The sequence below is a fragment of the Eurosta solidaginis genome, chromosome 2 (assembly GCF_040869045.1).
Source record: "Eurosta solidaginis isolate ZX-2024a chromosome 2, ASM4086904v1, whole genome shotgun sequence".
Taxonomy (NCBI): Eukaryota; Metazoa; Arthropoda; class Insecta; order Diptera; family Tephritidae; genus Eurosta; species Eurosta solidaginis.
In genome coordinates, this window is record NC_090320.1 from 143,226,020 (window position 1) to 143,246,295 (window position 20,276).

The 20,276-nt window shown below is 38.3% G+C and overlaps 1 protein-coding gene across 15 annotated transcripts in view; it reads left to right on the plus strand.

Annotated features, from left to right (window-relative positions):
* Positions 1-1,389: 1,389 nt before the first annotated feature.
* Positions 1,390-20,276, plus strand: part of LOC137240266 (E3 ubiquitin-protein ligase highwire-like) — a 93,137-nt gene continuing 74,250 nt past the window's right edge. For 7 of the 15 annotated variants that reach the window (XR_010949668.1, XR_010949667.1, XM_067766304.1 and 4 more), the window contains exons 1-2: positions 1,478-4,179; positions 4,254-4,418. Coding sequence is in view for 11 of the 15 variants with exons in the window: in XM_067766297.1 (XP_067622398.1) it covers positions 4,011-4,179; positions 4,254-4,418 (334 nt within the window). In the remaining 4 variants the exon portion in view is untranslated. The other 8 variants (XM_067766289.1, XM_067766291.1, XM_067766292.1 and 5 more) reach the window with 8 other exon arrangements.

The window sequence follows — 20,276 nt, forward strand, 5'->3', positions numbered from 1 at the left end:
CAGTCATTCTGGAATATCAAATTGTTAGTAGAACATTCGTAGATGCCCTTAGATTGGGTGGCTTATGAGCCGGTACTAGGAGCTTAAGTGGCTGAGGTCGGGGTTGGCGTACTCGGGATAAAGGGTTGTGTGGAACGAATAATCTTATTAAGTTATTCTGTCGATGTAATGACGGGTTTGTAGTGGTTGAAACCACTGTTATATTTAATATAATTTTATTGAGATACACCTAAAGGTATCTTTAATTTTGGTAAATATCCTCATCATAATGAAATTCTGATATTGAAAGCAGTCATTTTTTGGTGTTTGCCTAATACAGGCAATATGCGGTAATATACGCTACATTTGTGTAGCAGATGGTATCACGAGTTACCCGTGTATTTTCACGGCGCCTTGTAGTTGCCCTACAAAAATTTGGTCACAAAACTTACCCACGCCGATACCAATGTGGCTATGAATATAACCTATGAATACCTGTAAAATGACTAGTCAAATGACGTCGTGCATATAAATGTGCGACAGATTTAAAGAGGCCTTTACTCGCTGTCTGGGAACACTCTTTGTGTTGATTTGGGCCATGTTGTGTGAGAATCACAAATTTGGTGTGTTTGTTGATTTCAAAACAACCCTGGCGGGAATAGCCTACACTAACGAGTGTGGCAATTTGTAGAGTTGTCAGCTGTTCACTCTTCCAATCGTTGGAATGAGACAGCTGTGCGATGCTGCCCATTGCAATGTAATGATACATAATGGTCATGTCATGAAAGTATTTAGGTACAGCTCGCGTCTGAGTCCTGACGCGACATTAAATTTATAGTTTGTTCTAAAAAGTTTAATTCCTCCCTTGTTTGTAGATTCAAAAGCATAGATGACACTACTTTATTCCTACTGGGATTTCAAGCTAAAAGGGACTGACGAAAGTTTGTCGGAACTTCAATACACAAAAAAAAATTTCTGTCATGAAAGCGAGACCACCATGGAGTGTGCCATGTTTTTGTTTATGTTTTACATTTTAATTTTGCACAGATAAACCGCGAAAATTATTTCGGTCTCGAGTGGTTCACCCCTTTTTTCTCCAAGCAGGCTGATTTTGATTGTATTTTTATGCCCAAATGTTCAAACTACAAACTTTTCTCAAAAAAAGAAAGAAGAAAAGAGACAGCCGAATGTCAGAAAAAACTATCGAAATACAACCTGGCGCGTGTGTTTTCAGTGAAACCAGGCTGTATCTTCAGGGTTTTCGTTAGTTGATTTTTTGTTCGGTTACTAAACTCGAGTTTGTTGGATCCCGCGGATCCGAGTTGTGATACTCTTTGGATCGCGCGCAATGTGCTTACTGCGTAAGAAGCGAAAAAAGCAAATGTCATCGGGTGGAAACCTTATTTTGTTCATTCAAAATGACATTCATTCATGGAAATGAGTATAGACACATTTTGAATGAATTTTCACTACGAAGAAAAACTTGTGATGGGTAAGTATGAGTATGCCAGTATCGTTCCCGTTTTATAATTTTATAAATTGACTAATTTTTTTTTGTTTTATTCTTTTATTTCATTTCAGGTACACAGCTACAAATTGGGTGGTTTGCTGGCACAATGAAAGCGATTGCGTGGGTTAAACGTCGAAAGTAAATAAAAATTTCATCAGAAGAAATTTTATTTCGGGAAATTTTCTTCATTTTTTAATGGATTTTGTGGCAAATGTTGAAAGACAAAATCAATAAATTTTAATTATTTTCCGTAAACTAAAAAAAGTTGCAAACATGTGGCGGTTTCGACAATGCATACACAGAATTCGAAAAAAGACTTGCTTCTCTTCTGAAGTATCCGAGGAGCATTTAGATAGTAGCACGGATTATTTCTCTGCCTTATTAAAAGCGCCACTCAGGAAAAAAGAAGCAATGACGCGCGAACTTAATTCTGTTGAATCAGAGTTTCAACAAATTGTATCGGATGACGAAATGCGCCGAGATCAATTGGTAGCTGCCTATGCCACTGCGGGCTACCCTCATGCCACATTTCCGTGGGGAAATCTTTAGACTCTTAAAGATGGTATAAGTGACGATGAGCCACACGCAAAACCGCATGAATTTCAAAAGTGTCATTACAGTGCCCATCGTATGTGTGTTTGTGTGCAGGCTCGTCTCCTTATCGACGAGTTCGAACAAATGGTTGTAAAAATTTTTCGGGCACTCTTAGCAATGATCTTCCAGGTATTGACGAAAGTGGTTTCGAATCAAATTCCATATACTCGTTTGTAATCGGAATCTTTTGACTGATCGCGGTGTTCGGCATATTGATGAGGTACCCGCTGCTTGTTTTGCGTTTATAAAACTATTTGCTGATTGTGGTCCGTTTAAAGAAGCGTACACGGAGTTACAAAATATTGAGGCAAATAACTTTCGTTTCGAGTCACAGCGGCCAGCTTTGAATAATGTAGAAAAGTTAGCTGTAAAAATGAGGTATTATCCACCAAACGATATATTAACTGGTACTGAGTTGTACTATGAATACAATGAGGACCATATAAAGGGGGTTGTGAAGCATTTAAATGAGTTTGGGTTCAACATAATGATTACGTCGCAACACAAACATAAAGGTGTGACATATGACAAAAAAGGAAAAATGGTTCTGGACAGAATATACAACTATTAAAATGCCACAGAAATGGTGTGAACTTTGGGAAAATTCTGAGCCAATGCCAGAGTTCTTGCCAAAACCAAATTTTGGTAATCTCGTTGGCAATAGTATAACCAATGAAATAGGTGTAGAGGGGGGGGGGGAGGGCAATTGGAAAACATCCAACACTATTACCATATATTACTTTTGTACTGAGGATGTTAGGCATAAAACAGTTTGTCACACAATCTTAATTCCTGAAGGTGATTCAATATAAAAAATAAAATAAATAAATGTAAGGCGCGAAAACCTCCGAAGAGATCTAAGGCCGAGCTTCTCTTCCAATTTGCGTCGTGCTCCTCTTCATTTTCCCTACAAATTGGCCGGACGGGACCTACATGTTTTATGCCGACTCCGAACGGCATCTGCAAGGCAGATGAGTTTTCACTGAGAGCTTTTCATGGCAGAAATACACCCGGAGCGCTTGCCAAACACTGCCGAGGGGCGACCCCGCTTAGAAAAATTTTCTTCTAATTTAAAAACCTTATTTCTAAAATTTTGATGTTGCTTTACCCGGGGTGCGAACCCAGAGCATACGGTGTGGTAGGCGGAGCACGCTACCATCACACCACGGTGGCCGTGATTCAATATACAATATAAAAAAATTGTCGCATTTATGCCTCAAAATTATCCTTGCGAAAGTGGTCAATTCGAAGCTAAAATGCAATAAAACATTTCAAAAATTGCTAATACTTGAAGTTAAGATACAAATCCAGTGGAAGTAGTAACACAGTGGCGTTCTACATCTAATTAACCCAGTAACGTGGCTAGAACGAAATCTCGGCATATAAGAGGCGGTTGGCTTCATAGATCCATACATATTTACATGAAATAGTGCCAGTTGTGATGACGGCTTAGAAGCGGAACATAAGATAAACATTCACAAAAAGACATTAAAGTGGTTAACTTCAAAACTGCATCATCAGTTCGTCAAACACAATATATAACAAAGTGTGGGATTAAAATTTTCCCATATGACGACAACATTAGTGCTTGAATCGTGCATACCTCTGCCAATTGATACAGGAACTTTGTTGGAGGTTACAGAAAAGGCGGAGGATTGGGCCATTATGCATGGTATTGTTATGCGCTCTAAAAGAAATTTTAGTCCAGATGCTTTAAATTTCGCTCCATTCATTTTAATACCGTCATCATTCCCACGTAAGGAATTTGAAAATACTGTAAATTTACAAACCGTCATTAATCAGCTAATGCATAGTGTACAAATGGAATTAAAAATATTCAAAATACTTGACTGCAATGTGTCGCGTCCATTGCCAATACATTTCTTGAGTCGTTTTCCCAAAGCAGCCACGTTGGAAGATAACCATCATGCAATGGCCATATTTCCTCGAATTAGCATCGATAGAGTACGATTTTGCATCATATAAGCCATCAGGGACTGCCGCTGCATCCCTATTTTTAGCTTTACATTTGCTGAAAGATAATTCAAATTACCAACTGGTTTTAGCACCAACCACTGGACATCAACCATGCAATGGTATGAGATAATTCGTCTAATTTTTTTTTAGATTTATATTATTTATATATTATATTTTCGTAAAACTTATGTAGCGCAGTACATACACTGCACGTTGGCAAGAGATGGCCGTCGAAATAGATGCATCCCTACGGTTGGAAGGCAATACCAGCACTGGCGCTTCATCTCTTGCATATGCAATCCCAGTGGGCAATATGACGGCCTCCACTATAACGGTGCCCTGGCATGGTCTATGTGTGGTAAGAGGAGAGCTAATATGCACGTTTGTTATTGTATTTTATATTATTTTTAGTTATGAAGTGAGTACTTAGGTTGTATGATAGGATTTCAAAAAAGGGGCTTGTGTAATTGTATGGGTTTTAACTGTCATCAATTTTTAGATTGAAACCCGTGGGTGTTCCCTCCCCTTTTTTTTTTTTTAAGTCATTTTCCATTCAGCTTTCTGAATCTGCCCTGATTATCTTGATTGACTGATTAATGATTATTCTACGTGTTAAAGTTTTACCTCTCATTGAAGATTTTATGTGGTCTGAGATATGAATCAGAAATGATTATTTAGCATTATCACATTTAAGATACATTTTCTTCTCGACAATAAATTAACTTTGAACCGAAAATACCTTTGAATCTGAACGTTTTTAATCATCCTGGAGCATGATGTTTGAATGTTTTGAGTCGCTGGATATTCTGGTGGTGATATGAATAAAAAAAATTTTTTTTTTTGGTTTTTTTTTTTTTGGGGGTATGCGGTGGCAGATAGTTTATCTGCTTTAGGCTTCGGTTGGCCTCGTTCGTGGTGAACGAGAGCTGGGTTATGGGATTTGTTGGCCTCGTTCGGAGTGAACGAGAGCTGGATTAGGCGGGTTGAAGTTACAAAACTTTCTCACCCTCACTGGAGGGTGGTAGTAGGACCAATTTCGTGATTGGTCTGGTGGTTTGTCCCCTTGCCGTATCCAGTTCGACGACTCGGACTCGGTTATCGGGGCCATAATGAAGGGTGGCTATCCGACCTAGTCTCCATTCGTTGGGGGGCAGATTATCCTCCTTAATGACGACCAGGTCCCCCTCTTTAAGGTTTGATTGTGGATGCTTCCACTTGACGCGCTTCTGCAATTCGGTGAGATACTCAGTTTTCCACCGTTTGCAGAAGGTTTGATGCAGCGCCTTAAGCTTTTCCCATCGATTGACGATTGATGCGCGATTCTCGCTGACGTCGATCTCCGGTGGAGCTAACAGGTGCCCTCCCACGAGGAAATGGCCTGGAGTCAGCGGCTCCAAGTTGGACGGCTCGTTGGAGGAGGGGCTTAACGGTCGAGAATTGAGACAGGACTCGATTCGACAAAGTAGTGTGCTGAACTCTTCAAGGGTAAATTTGTGATCCAAAGCGATCTTCTTGAAGTGGTTCTTGAAGCTCTTGACCCCTGCCTCCCATAGTCCGCCCATGTAAGGAGCTCCTGGTGGTATGAAATGCCATGTCAGGTTTTGGTGACAGTACTTGGATAGAGTTCGGTTGCGAGCGTCCACCAGGAAGGCTTTGAGTTCTGAGCGGAGAGCTCTGGAGGCTCCGACAAAGTTGGTTCCGTTGTCGGAATAGATGTTCTTTGGACATCCTCGCCGAGCAACAAACCTATCGAACGCTGCCAGGAATGCGGCAGTACTGAGGTCACTAGTGGCTTCCAAGTGAATCGCCTTGGTTGCAAAACAAACAAAGAGGCAGACGTAACCCTTTGACATGCGGCATCCTCTTCCACTATAAGATTTGATGACAAATGGTCCGGCAAAATCTACCCCCGCATTGGTGAAAGCCCGGGAAAAGGTGGTTCGTTCTGAGGGTAGATCTCCCATAAGTTGGGTTTGGGTCCGTTTGCGGAATATTGTGCACGTTTTGCAATTGTGTATGACCGATCGGATCATATTTTTGACCCTAGGGATCGAATATTGTGTGCGTAGGCGACGAAACATAAGTTGGTTCTCCCCATTCAGGGTGTCTTTATGGATGAACTGGACAAGAAGTCGTGTGAGCCGGCAGTCATACGGCAGAATGATCGGGTGCCGTTCACTGTAGGGAAGATCCTTGGCCCCTGAAAGACGACCGCCTACCCTCAATATGCCCTTTTCATCGACAATGGAAGATTTTGTCTTAGGATTGGTTCTTTGGATAAATCTTCGAACATACGATATGACCCTCAAGGCCCTGGATAAATTGGAAAACCGTTCGAGGATGTCGTCTTTCTCTTTTATTTTTGAAGTTGTATGAACCTGCACCCGTTTCTCCTCTATGTTAGTCCGATAGTCCTTTTCTCGTATTGGCCATTCTGTCTTATCTTCTTGTAACCAAGAAGGTCCCTGCCACCACAAAGAGTTATTGACTAACTCCTTCGCTGATAGTCCTCGGCTAGCCAGGTCTGCAGGATTGGATGCGGATTCTACGTGGTGCCAGGATTTGTTTCCTACCTTTTATACTATTTTCGTTACTCGATGAGCGACAAAGGTTGACCAAGAACAAGGGGGTTTTCTTATCCACGCCAGAACAATCGTGGAGTCTGTCCATAGGTGTAGATTGAAATTTTCTAAATGCAGATTTTCACGCACTGATTCGATGGTTTCGGCCAGCAACACTGCACTGCATAGCTCTAATCGGGGTGAGGAAACTGTTTTAACGGGTGCTACTCTTGTTTTTGCTATTAATAAGTTAACATAGACCTCATCCTTTATCTTTGCCCGTAAAAAGACTGTCGCGGCGTAAGATTTTTCCGAGGCGTCGCAAAAGCCGTGTATTTCAACGTCGTTGGTTGGCGTGAAATACACCCAACGTGGGATACGAATTCCGTTAATGGAGGGGTATTCCTGCATAAAATTATGCCATCGGTCTAGGGTTCCTGCCGACACTGGTTCGTCCCAGTCAGTCCCCTCTAGCCAAATGTCTTGCATAATGATTTTTGCAACAATGACGACTGGGGCGAGCCAACCTAGAGGATCGAAAAGTTTAGCGATTGCAGAAAGTATTGCCCTTTTCGTTAACATATCCCGATTTTCAATTGGTTTTGCCGTGAAGTAAAAATAATCCGCATGCGCGTTCCATCGTATACCTAGGGTCTTGACCGTACTCGTGTCCTCGAATTCCAAAAAGTCTTCGTTGAGCAGATGAGGTTTGGGTATCCCTTTAAGTATTCTTGAGCAATTTGACGTCCATTTGCGGAGGGAAACCCAGCGGACTGTAAAGCATCTGTGATTTCATCGCGAGCTTTGAGTGTGGATTCGATGCTATGTCCCCCGGCTAGAACGTCATCGACGTACATACCTGTCCGTAAGATATCTGCGGCAATGGGTAATGAAGTTTCAACGTCGTCTGCTAGTTGGTGCAGTGTCCTTATCGGCAGATAAGGAGCACAATTGACTCCAAAGGTGACTGTCTTTAATTCGTAGACGCTGATAGGGTCACTAGGATTGTTGCGAAAAACTATTCTCTGGAATTGTGTTTGGTTTGGCTTACCCATATCTGCCGGTACATCTTTTCGATGTCGCTATTAAAAACATATTTAAAGAATCTCCATCGAAGGAGTAGAATCGTTAAGTCGGCCTGGAGCACTGGGCCTGTATAAAGTACGTCGTTTAGGCTTGTGCCATTGGCTGTGGGACACGAAGCGTTGAACACCACACGAACTGTGGTCGTGGTGCTTTCCTCTTTTATAACCGCATGATGGGGTAAGAAGTAGCAATCGGTCAGGTGGGGTGGTATGATTTTTGGAACTTTTGACATATGTCCCAATGTCTCATATTCCGCTAGTACCCTATTGTACTCTGTCTGTAGGGCCGGTGTCTTGGCTAGGCGCGTCTCATTCCGGTAGAATTGGGAGCAGACGCCGTTTAGGGAAGGCCCTAAGGAGATGTTGTTGGGAAAATCCTGTTTAAAAGGAAGGGCGACAGTATATTTGCCATCGGAATTTCTTTCTGTTGTAAGTCTGAAAAGTTCCTCGCAATAGGCATTATCTTCGTTAAGTGCCCTTTTCTTAGGTACGTTTTCAAGTTCCCAGAAAGCGGTTAGTTGCTTGTCTAGGCTGATTTCATTAAAAAAAGATACCCGTGTATTAGTTGGGTGAGGTACTTCTGCACGACCAGTTAGAATCCAACCGAAGACGGTTTCTTGGGCGAGAAGCGTATTTAGAACGTTCTTCCTTATACCGTTCAGTATTATCTGGGGATAAATGTCGCCTCCAAGTATGAGGTCGCCTGGTTCATTAATGAAGAACCTCTTATCTGCCAGAATCAAATCAGGGAACGCTTGCTGAGTCGTTGCGCTCACTTGGCAAGTCGGAAGGTCCCCTGTTAATTGAGGCAGGACTAGGGCCACTGTATGGATGCTTACTAAGGGGTCCGTAAGCGGACCTAAGTTAATCGAACATGATTCCTTTACCTGTGCAGATGGTGTATTATTTATTCCTGACACTTGCACATGCAAACGTTTGGACGGAAGGTTTATTCGCTTCTTTAGTCTTTCAGTTATGAAAGAGCATTCGGACCCAGAGTCTATAAGCGCTCTGGCGGAAAATGTCACTCCGTTGTGGATTATATTAACCCGCGCTGTTCCTAATAACACCCCTTTTGTTGTGTTAGCATGACACGAAGAGACGTTATTAGCATTATCTTGTCTTTTTTCAGACTCCATCTTTGCCCTAGCCTGCTGTGAGGTTGAAGGTGTATTGTCGGTGGCGTTTTGAGTCCACCTTTGAGGAGTTGTCTTTGGTTGTGCTGTCGGAAGATGGAGCAAGGTGCTGCGCCTTGCGTGGCACGTGCTGCAATTGAATTGGCTAGTGCATCGTGTCACGGTGTGTCCACCCGACAAACAGTTCAGACAGTAACTATTGTTTTTGACAAATTCGATTTTTCCTGACGTGGACAACCTACGGAATTTTTGGCAATTTCGTAATTTGTGCTCCGTACTGTTGCACATCTTACATGCCGACTTTGGTACGCTTGCTTGGTAAACCCCAAGTTTCGTAGAATTTTCCCTAGAATTCGAACTCTGACTTTTGGGTGTTTTTGTTGTTTTATTACCCCTAAGATCGGAAACCGTCTCTAATGTCTGGAAACGATTGGACAGGAATTTGTCCATATCCTCCCATTTCGGAATATCTGTTTTTCGTTCTACGGTCTGTTCCCAAAGAGCCAGTGTAGATTCAGGGAGTTTTGTGGAGCATAAGTAAGTTATAATTGCATCCCAATTTGTGATGTCAATATTATGACATTGTAGCGCAGAAATGCAATTGTTTATCTCCCTTTGCAATTTTTTGATTGAGGTTCCACACTCCTGTTCGACTGCCGTCAGATTAAATAAAAGTTTTAATTGTGTGTTGACGATGATACGTTTATTTTCGTACCTGTCGCTTAGATTCTTCCAGGCGGTTGCAAAACCCTCGTTTGTTAATGAGCACCTGTCCACTATTTCTTTTGCCTCCCCTTGAGTTTTTTGTTTTAGATAATATAATTTCTCGACATCTTTCAGATCAGTATTGTGGATGTATATTGCCGTGAACATATCTCTAAAGGCTGGCCAGGAAAGGTAGTCGCCTTTAAATACATCGGTGTCACAAGGCGGCAGCCGCATTTTATGTCCCCGGCGCGAAGAATCTTCATCCTTTGCTTCATCCTTGGCCGGCTGTGGGGTGATGGCTTCGGCTTCAACCGCCACAGCAGACATGCATTGCAGGTAGCATGCAAAGCAACTTTTATTCTTCTTTCTTAATGAGCTGAGCTCGTCTTTGGACAGTTCAGAATTGCTGAGAAGACTTTCATATGTGGACTTGGTCTTCTTCCATAGTGCCCTTAGCTCCTCTTGCAGTAGTGCAAGGGTGTGCTTGTTCCGGGATTCGGCCGGGGTGGAGTTGAAATCTTGTTCAAACTCGCCTATGGAATCAGCCAATCTAATATAAGTCTCCATTGATTTTATTAATTTGAATATCTTGATTCTTTAAAGGGTTCGAGCTTGGAGGCGAAATACTTAGTGGCGTTGGTGTGTATCTAACCTCAGCAAAAATTACAAGTGTTTTGTTTTTTTTTGTACGTAGCCCAGCTATCAATCCTGCTGTGATTGTGTTGTGTGAGTAAAATCTAAAAAATACACGGATTTGAACTCCGATCGGATTGTATGTGTTAACACAGAAAGCAATCTTATGTGAATTTAGTGATAACAAAAAATTTGAATCAGATGTAAATCTTGACGTGGTGTACTGTGTGGCCAGTGATATGAACCACTTATAGAGATCCTCACGAGGATTATGTACGCCACAGATAGAAATCCTGACGAGGATTTAATGTGTATACAGTGTTATAGATAGAAATCCTGACGAGGATTTAATGTGTATATAGTGATATGCAGCACAGATAGAAATCCTGAAAGGTTCTAGTGTGTACAAAGTGATATCAAACACAGATAGAAATCCTGACGAGGATTTAATTTGTCTACAGTGATGTGCAATGCAGAGAAGAGAATTCGTCTGCAAATATTTAATGTGTCTAAAGGGTGTGTTGGACACAGATAGAAATATTTTCTGAAAACTTAGTGTGTCTAAAAAAAGTTTAAAAAACGCAGATGCAATCCCGATGTGGATATGATGTGTAATCCTCGAGATTTGAAACACAAATAGAAATCCTTATGTGGATTTAATGTGTTTAAAGGGTGAAATTTGACCCACAGATAGAAATCCCGACGAGGATTTAATGTGTATACAAGTGAAAGTGAAACACAGATAGAAATCCTGACGAGGATTTAATGTGTATACAAAAGGGTATCTTTCCCAATATAAATAAGACAATAAATTTGTTTATCCAACTTAATGTGGAAAATTACACTTTTAATTATTTATTATAAAAAACGCTGAAAACATACAGCTATGTAATATTAAAAGATCAGTATAAAATTGTGTTTGTGACCAATTGTGATGAGCCACTAGCCACCCAACGCAGTGCTAATTTTTGGCTTTATGGTATTATTTCAGTTCGCAACTGATTAAGAAACTGATTTCCGTTCAAAGATAACGCAATTGATTATATGTATATAATTCGGTGAAAAAATATTCTATATTAAATGCCTTCGAATTAATATAAATTAAGTGTATTCACAAATGAGTGATTTGTCGCAATTATGCAAAAATGACTACAAGCCACCCAACGAAGGTGAAATGCTTTGGAAAAAAAATTTTTCTGTGGTTGCAGAATATTATGACTGCGTGAATATTGTGGTATTTCTTTGCAAGTTCATCAACCAAGTGAGAGTGTATGTAGATTGTTGCCGAAAATCAACAACCGAAAAGACTGTCTATAGAAACCGAGTGTGGTTGCACAGTGCAGTGATAATTCTTTTTGCAAAAGGAGAAACAAAAGATCCACTGACTGTCTTGCCTTGAGTTGTGTCGGAAAAGTCTTACCACTGGTGGGGGACTTAGCCGATAATCAAAAGGTGCTAAGTGTGCGTTTAAAACACAATGAACCTCCACTTGCTTTGACTTGCAAATGGATATCACAAATCCACTCGATACGTGAGTTCGTATATAAAAAAAAATGTGCACCAAAATCAACCACTTACCTTACACAAGTTTTGGTAATGTATGTGATCTGATATGATGTTATGTGGACTGTTGATGTGATGTTATATGGACTGTTGATGCGATGTTATGTGGACTGTAGATGTGATGTTATTGTGATGATGTGATAAATGGACGTGATATCGTATGATGAGTTGATTCGTTCTTGCTCTGTGATGATTTTATGGCTGTATGTGTGTTGTGATGACCAGTTGGACTGTATGTGTTGCTTGTTCACTTGCTTCTTCTGGTTGATTTTAATTTGTAAATTTGATACCTTTTATAAATAATATCTAAGCTCTTAGGCTTTCCAGATGTGCTGATTAATTTCTGATTTATTTGTGCTTCGATTTTATTCCTTCGATTTGGCAATTAGGTCGCTTCGCTTTTATTTCGGGGAGATGGACCAAATGTTACGGCGGCAAGACCACAGATAGGCCGCGCTCGTAATAATGGTGGGGAGAGAAGAAAAGAAAATACACAAAAGAATTCGAAGTGACAATAATATTTATTAAAATAAATGGAAATGCGAGGGTGCACCGCCATATTTAGGCTTGTGGCCTAAACAATTTTAATAAACTGTTTTTAGTCTATCGCCAACCTTGCTTGACTTCACTTATTTACCTCTGCCAAATACACATCAGTTTTGGCGACGAGTACAAAGACAAAAAAAAAAAAACGCGTGCGTGGCTAAATTCCAAATAATTAATAGAATCAATTTAAATGCGGTATACAATAAAAATAGTGAAATACCGACTTTAAAAAGTTAACTGTTGTAATTCTACTCATTAGCTAACATTTTTTTAAAGAAAATGCAAATTTAATATACTAAAAGTGATAAAGACAAAGTAATTTTTTTTAGAAAATAAAAATGGCTGAAAATGCAGTGGCATTAATTGGCTCTATAGAAGCATATACCTTAGGCGAAGATTTCGCTCTATATGTAAGCAGATTAAATCACCTGCTGTCGTTAAATAAAATAACGAGTGATTCGGACAAAGTGTCTTTTTTAATAAGCCTTGGAGGCGCAGACTTGTACAAAACATTAAAATCAGTGTTAGCTCCAAAAAGTGAGGAAGCTTATACGTACAGTCAAATTGTAAAACGAGACTAAAGGAGCATTTAAAGCCCAAAAAGAAAATTATATTTCAGAGCTTTAAATTTTTCTAAAGGGATCAAAATGCTTCAGAAACGATTGCTGATTTTATTGTTGAGCTCAAACAGTTAGCACAAGAGTGCCAATTTGGCGCATTTTTGGATAGAGCATTAATCATCAAATTTGTTTGTGGTTTAAGCAATTATAAAATTCAAAATCGACTACTGGGCGAGAGTAAGTTGAAGACCTTTGACAATGCATGCCAGTTGGCACTGGCCATGGAGAGCACTAGCATAAGTATGGAGGTAATGAGAGCGGGTGCAGTACATAAGCTGAATAGCTATGACGAGAAGCAGCGCAAAGTACAACATAATGCTAGGAAAAGCAGAGAACCGAAGTTAGAAAACAATCAAAGAGACAGATCTCGTGGAAGAAGCAGCAATAGAAGCAGCTCATTGAAATGTTTTTACTTTCGGAAGCTGGGACATAGAGAATGAGATTGTTGGGCGAAGCAGCGGGATAACTCTCACGGTAGAGCGAGTAAAAATGAGAATCACACAAACAAAAATAAAGTGAACAATCGAAATATTAACTCTGTTGATTATGCACTGAATCATTTATATAATTTTTCGTCAGGTACTTATACAAAACCTCTAGAAGTACAAGTTAAATTAGAAAATACAGAAATAAATATGGAAATAGACACAGGAGCTTGTATTTCTGTTTGTCATATTTCTGACTATAAACAATTTCTTTATCACATATAATTACAAACAGTAACCAAAAGTTTAAAAGTGATTACAGGCGATATAGTTGTTGTTGTAGGCAGCGTGCCAGTATGTGTTGAATTTGCCAATAAATTGTATAATTTGGAGTTAATAGTTTTGAATACAGAAAATAAATTTACTCCGTTAATAGGCAGAAATTGGTTATCTGTGTTGTTGCCGAGTTGGCGAATAATGTTTGGTAATGTGAACATTTATAATTTAAAATTTGAGAAAGGCAACGTAAAGTATGACTTCGATAAATATAAAACCATATTTTCAAAAGATAGTTACTCTACTATTAAAAATTTTGAGGCAGAAATAGTTTTGAAAGACGAGCATTATCCGATATTTGCAAAAGCGTACTCTGTTTCATTTGGATTGCGGAAAAAGGTGGAAGACGAAATAGATAGACTTTGTGAGCAAGGTGTTATTGCACCTGTCTATAGAAGTAAATGGGCAAGCCCAGTTGTTGTGGTTAATAAAGGTGACGACGCAATTCGATTGTGTGTGAACTGTAGGATAATAGTGAATCGATTTGTTGAAATGGAGCACTTCGTCATCCCTCGGATTGTTGAAATATTAGCAAATTTCGTAGGATGGAAATATTTTTGTAAACTTGACTTAACAGGAGCATACTTACAGGTCAAAGTCTCCGAAAGGTCAAGAGAGTTATTGACAATAAATACCCACAAGGGCCTGTATCAATTTACGAGGTTGGTATATGGTTAAAAAACCGCTCCACAATTATTTTCAAAAATAATTGGTGAAATATTGAAAGGCCTTAGTAAAGTTCAAGTATATTTCGATGATATTATCGTAGGTGGCAGTAACCTCAATGATTGTAAAAACAACTTAAGTATGGTACTTGATAGGTTGATGGAGTATGACGTAAAGGTAAATTACAATAAATGTCAATTTTTTGAAACAGAAATTCAATACCTTGGGTATGAAATAAACGAAAATGGCATAACCCCGTCAAAGAAAAAAGTCGAAGCGGTTGTTCGTGCACCACCACCCACAAATAAGCAACAGTTAAAATCATACTTAGGTATGGTAAATTATTATTGCCATTGTATTAGGAATTTATCATCAGAGCTATTTGTATTGCATGAACTTACGAAAAACGGTGTTCAATGGCACTGGTCTGAAAAACATCAGGAAGCTTTTGAAAGAAGTAAGAAGTTAGTGTTGGGCATAGGTGTATTAGCTCATTATGACCCCTCAAAACCTTTAGTGATGCCTTGTGACGCGAGTCCGTATGGTGTAGGTGGTGTTTTATCAAACATTATTGATGGTGAAGAACGCCCTATTATGTTCGTGTCAAGCAAATTAAAAGATGCAGAAAAGAACTATTCACAGATTCATCGTGAAGCATTGGTGATTGTTTTCGCAGTCAAAAAGTTCCATAAGTATTTGTACGGATTGCATTTTACAATTGAAAGTGACCATCAGCCATTGAGAGAAATTTTTTCTGACAAAAAAGATCTACCGGTAGTGGCTGCAAATAGATTACGGAGGTGGGCAATTTTTCTGTCCATGTACGATTATACAATCAAGTATAAAAAAGGGTCACGAATGTGTCATGCCGATGCACTTTCAAGACTGCCTTTGCCGGAAAATACAAACGAAGGGGATGATAGCATAAATATTTTTTAATTTAGTGCAAGAGCTATCGTTAAAGTTGGAGGACGTACGAGAAAATTCGCAGAAAGAGGTAATATTGAAAAACGTATAAAATTTTGTAGCAAAAGGTTGGCCAAAAGTAGTACCACAGAAGTATATGAAGTTTTATTCAAAAAGATCATTAGGAATCGAGAGAGGGTGTATATTTTATGGCGAACGAGTAGTTGTGCCTAACAGTTTAGTGCCACAGGTGCTACAACTTCTGCACAGTGAGCATGTGGGTGTAGTTCGAATTAAAGCTTTGGCGAGGACTTATGTCTGGTGGCCTGTCATAGATCACGATATCGAAAGTTTTGTTAAAAGCTGCGAGCCGTGCGCAAAAAGTCAGAACGTTTCCAAGCCAATTCTAACGTCGTGGCCAAAACCATCAGGTCCATTCGAACGAATACACTTAGATTTTTTTAAAATCGATGGGGCTACTATTTTAGTTATATTCGATACTTTTTCTAAATGGTTAGATGCGGAGGTTCTAAGGAATACACAGGCACATATTGTCATCGAAAAACTACGATTATTATTTTCAAAATTTGGCTTGCCGAAGCAAATCGTAAGCGACAATGGCCCTCTATTCGGTTCGAAAGCTTTCATAGATTTTTGTAGGAGTAACGGGATTGAGTGCTTAAAGTCGCCACCTTATCACCCACAATCCAATGGAAGCGTTGAACGGGCTGTACAGACATTAAAAAGTTCTACGAGAACGGATCCAACACACCAATTATTACGGAAAAACAACAACATTGTAAACGACATATATAAGCAGGGGAATATCAGTCTTGATTTAAAAAAAAAAAAAAAACAATTAACTTGCACTGCAGCTACAGCCCCAATACTGTATGGCTTACCAAAAATTCATAAAGAAAACACCCCACTTAGACCAATATCATCATCAGTAAATGAGCCATGTTTAAAACTTTAAAATATTTAGGAAAAATCCTCAAAAATATAATTTCGGACAGTCTTAATGTGAAAAATTCCTTACAACTAAAGCGCAACTTAAAAAATATAACGATTGCAGACGATGAAATTTTAATATCGTTCGACGTTGTTTACCTCTTCAATAAATTCGATTATAAAACAGTGGGGTAACCTACAAATGCATACAACAATGACGAAGAAATAATTTCAAACCTGTCTTGAATTCTGCTTGAGGGACAACAATTACTTCACGTATGATTGCACTTTTTACCAACAAGTATATGGTATGCCTATGGGGAATCCTCTTTCGCCCATTGTAGCTGATATAGTTTTAGACAAAATTCTTGACGACAGCATTGCCGAGCTAAAATGAAAGGACATATATATCAAATACATAAGCAAATATGTAGATGATATATTCGCAATAATTAAGACTAAGGACGTGGAAGAAATACTAAAACCATTTAATAACCAGCATACTAAAATAAAATTTACAATAGAAAAAGAGAAAAACAATAAGTTGCCCTTCCTAGATATTGAAATCATAAAATCAGACCAAACACTAAAAACTAATTGGTATGCCAAAGCCGTATCGTCATCCAGAATGGTAGCATCGCACGCAATAACAAAATAAAATTGGCACATAAACCAAATCAAACTTTAAGTACAATATTTACACAAACAAAAGACAAAATCGACAAAGAACAACAACACAATGTAGTATACCAAATCCAATGTAATGGAAGCGCAGCCGAAAATTGCAAACAAATATACATTGGAACAACAAAGCGATCACTAGGCGTCCGAATAAATGAACACAGGCTTGAAGCGAAAAATAAGAAAACAACAACAGCACTATGCGAACATTTAACCAACACAGGACACACAGCGGGCTTCGAAAACACGAGAATATTAGATAATGAAGGGAAAGAAAGAAAACGAATGACGCTGGAAGCATTGAGAATACAACAAAAAATCAACAATGCTACGAATTATAAAGAAGACGTCAATAAAATCAACTGCGCTTACATGACGGCATTATCAGCTAGTGGTCGATTCAGTGCAGATGAATGAATTAATGTTAAGTGTTGTTTATTTATGTTTAGTAATGTCTATATCTTTTAATAAAGTTATTTAGCATTGAATGTAAGTGGAAAGTCTGTTAAAGAGTTGTGTAAAGTTTTCATTGTTAAATATGTTAATGTTTGTTTTGTTTTATGTTTATATTTTTATATTAAAATATACAGCCTCCCTGAGGAAGATGGAAAATACCCATCGAAACGCGTAGGAGAAAAAGAAAAACTTGTGTTTTGTCTTGAAATTATCGGCCGAAAAGCTCCAATAACCACAATTAAAAAGTTCTCTTAAGAAATATCTTTCAGATCCACAAATTGAACATAGATCTTGGAATTTCAAAATAACTAGTTTCTTACTTAAGTATCGAACAACACCAACTACAACAACATGCATATCTCCAGCAGAATCCATATTGCAGTATAAGCCCAAAAATCTATTGGACTTAGTTAATCCAAATATAAGTCATAAGAGAAATGTAAGCGAATCTAAAAGTAAAGAGAAAGAGAAAAAGTCTAGTAAAACTAAAAGTAATGATGTGCAAGATGATAATATATCGAAATGTTCAGAATTTAAACCTAAAGAAAGTATTTTGTATAGAAATGTGTTGAACAACTATTGCAAATGGCAAAAAGGAAAAATTGAAAAGAAATTAAGTAGGGTAAGATATCTCATAAATATAAATGGTAGAAACAGAGTTGCTCATGTAAATCAATTAATAAAGTCAAATTGTAAATTTGTTAGATTTAGTCCACATGTAAAAACGTATGTCAAATTATCTAAAATAAGAAGAACCGAAAACGATAACGATAAAGAGGAGTTTAAGATTAGAAGATCTGAGCGCATTAACGCAAGAATTTAACTCAAAGCTAAAGATTCCAATCTGTGTATAATATTGAAATAAACATAATAATGTATATATATATATGTATATATAAGTTAATCTCTCGTGTCCTGAGAGATATAAAAAATTAAAGGTGCGGCGAACCCACTGTTCGCCGATACTGATTTAAAAGTAAACACGAACAACTTCAATTTCAATTAATCACAATTTATTACGTGCCCCTTGCACGTCCCAAAATTAACTGAACTAAACATCCAAATTAACTTATTAGCTAACCTATTACTGCTAACTATTTATGCTGCGGTTGCAGTTCCCACATTTCGCAAGTCGAACGCTTGCGCGTGTAGACAGGAATTGCTTATATTGCAATTCCCATGATTTCAATAATTTCGATACCTGACCTGATCGTTGGTTGCGCGTGTGCTGCGTCAGCGAAGTTAGTAAGTGGAACAATATGATCACATGCCTGGCAACGTGATTAAAGGGTGCGCCATTAGTTAGTATTGGGATTACAGGTGAGATAACTCCTCCCCCTTTAAAGATCTGCGTCTCGTAGATCAAAAGTTAAAAATCGTGAAGGGGTAAAATTTTGCAGTGAGTGGTTTCGGCTTTCTGATGTTATATTGGTCCTGATCGCTGTAACTGGTAGGCTTTTATCTAGGCAATATAGTTCGGGTGTGGATTTTCCTTTAGCGATTTTGTTAACGCTGACGTTTCCCGTTCAATGTGTAGGAATTTGAACCGGTGGAAGATCTAGTCCTTTGGTGTAGCATCTCCATAGCATGCTGGCAATGAATAGTGTTGGGGGGATTGAAATGGCTTCTGTAATGAGGGAAAAATTGATATTTTCGTTAACATACCCTAGATACTTTACGTTCTTCATCGTGATGTCGTGAATATATTCCAAGTTTATCTTCGTGGTATGATTATTTACGTTAGATAGTACAGATGGCAGGGCATGCGTTGTAACCGCCTCGCATTTATTACATTTGAACCATTATTACTCCTGATTATGCCTTGGTAGTTAGAGATAAAAATGTCGTTTTTGTTTATCAATTCGGAACTGTGAAATATTGTTGGAGGTTGACGACGTGTACCAGCTTAAATCACCCACCGATAATTCACCCAATTCCGTCCTGGATTGTTGCGATTGGTGCCTGTAATTGAAAATATGGAATCCGCTGTTGGCCGATGCCAGCAGTGGGAATTTGCAACGCCAAATGTTATATCTAATTTAGTGTTGTTAGTGGGTTATTGATCATTCAATTCTATGAATGTAGGTTAATTGTTATTTGGTTAGCAAACAATTTTTCCTGTCACTTGTTGACTATTTAAGTATGTAAAGACTAGGTTTTTTATTTGGTTAAATGTGTTAGTAGAGGTTTACAAAATATATTTGTGTTTCTTTAGAACGTTATTCCTAATTTAATGTTGTTAGTGGGTTAGTAATCATTAGATTCTATGAATATAAGTTTTTGTTATTGAGTTAGCAAAGCAAAAATTGTTTTTACTACTTGTAGATTATTTTTAAATATCTAAGTATGTAGGTAGGTTTACAAAAGTTAGTTTCCCTCTTATTGTTTGTTAACATGCAAAATTCTTAGAGCTTTTCATTTTGTCGCTTTCTTATTTTTGTTAGTGTGCTAGTATTGAGGTGTTACAAGAATAGTTGCAATCGTTAGTTTGTTTAGTTAAGAAAAAATTAAATGTAGAAAAAAGGTATTGTCGTTCATTTTCTTTTCTTTTTGTTTCTTAGAATCTTTGAGTAAGAAGGAGAGATGTTTCTCATTTTGAATTTTTTAGTTTGCCTCAACTAAATTTACAGTATAACTTAAAAGAATTTTGAAGGATGATCTAGTTGTTATTATGGTTAGTAGAGGAAAAAAGAAAAAAAAAGATAACTGGAATTTCGAATGTTAAAAAAGGTATGACCCTTTATGCGGATTAGGCAAAGGTTATTGTTTTCTGCTTAATTTCCGGATCAAGCGCAAAAAGACAAGAACAAAAAATTATTCCTTTTTTTTCTTTTTTCTTTGTTCGTTTTTTGGTTTGTTTTACTTTGCGGATTAGGCGCAAGTGTTATAATTTTTTCCTTTAGTCATTTCACGGGTTAGGCGCAAAATATATTAATTTTAAAA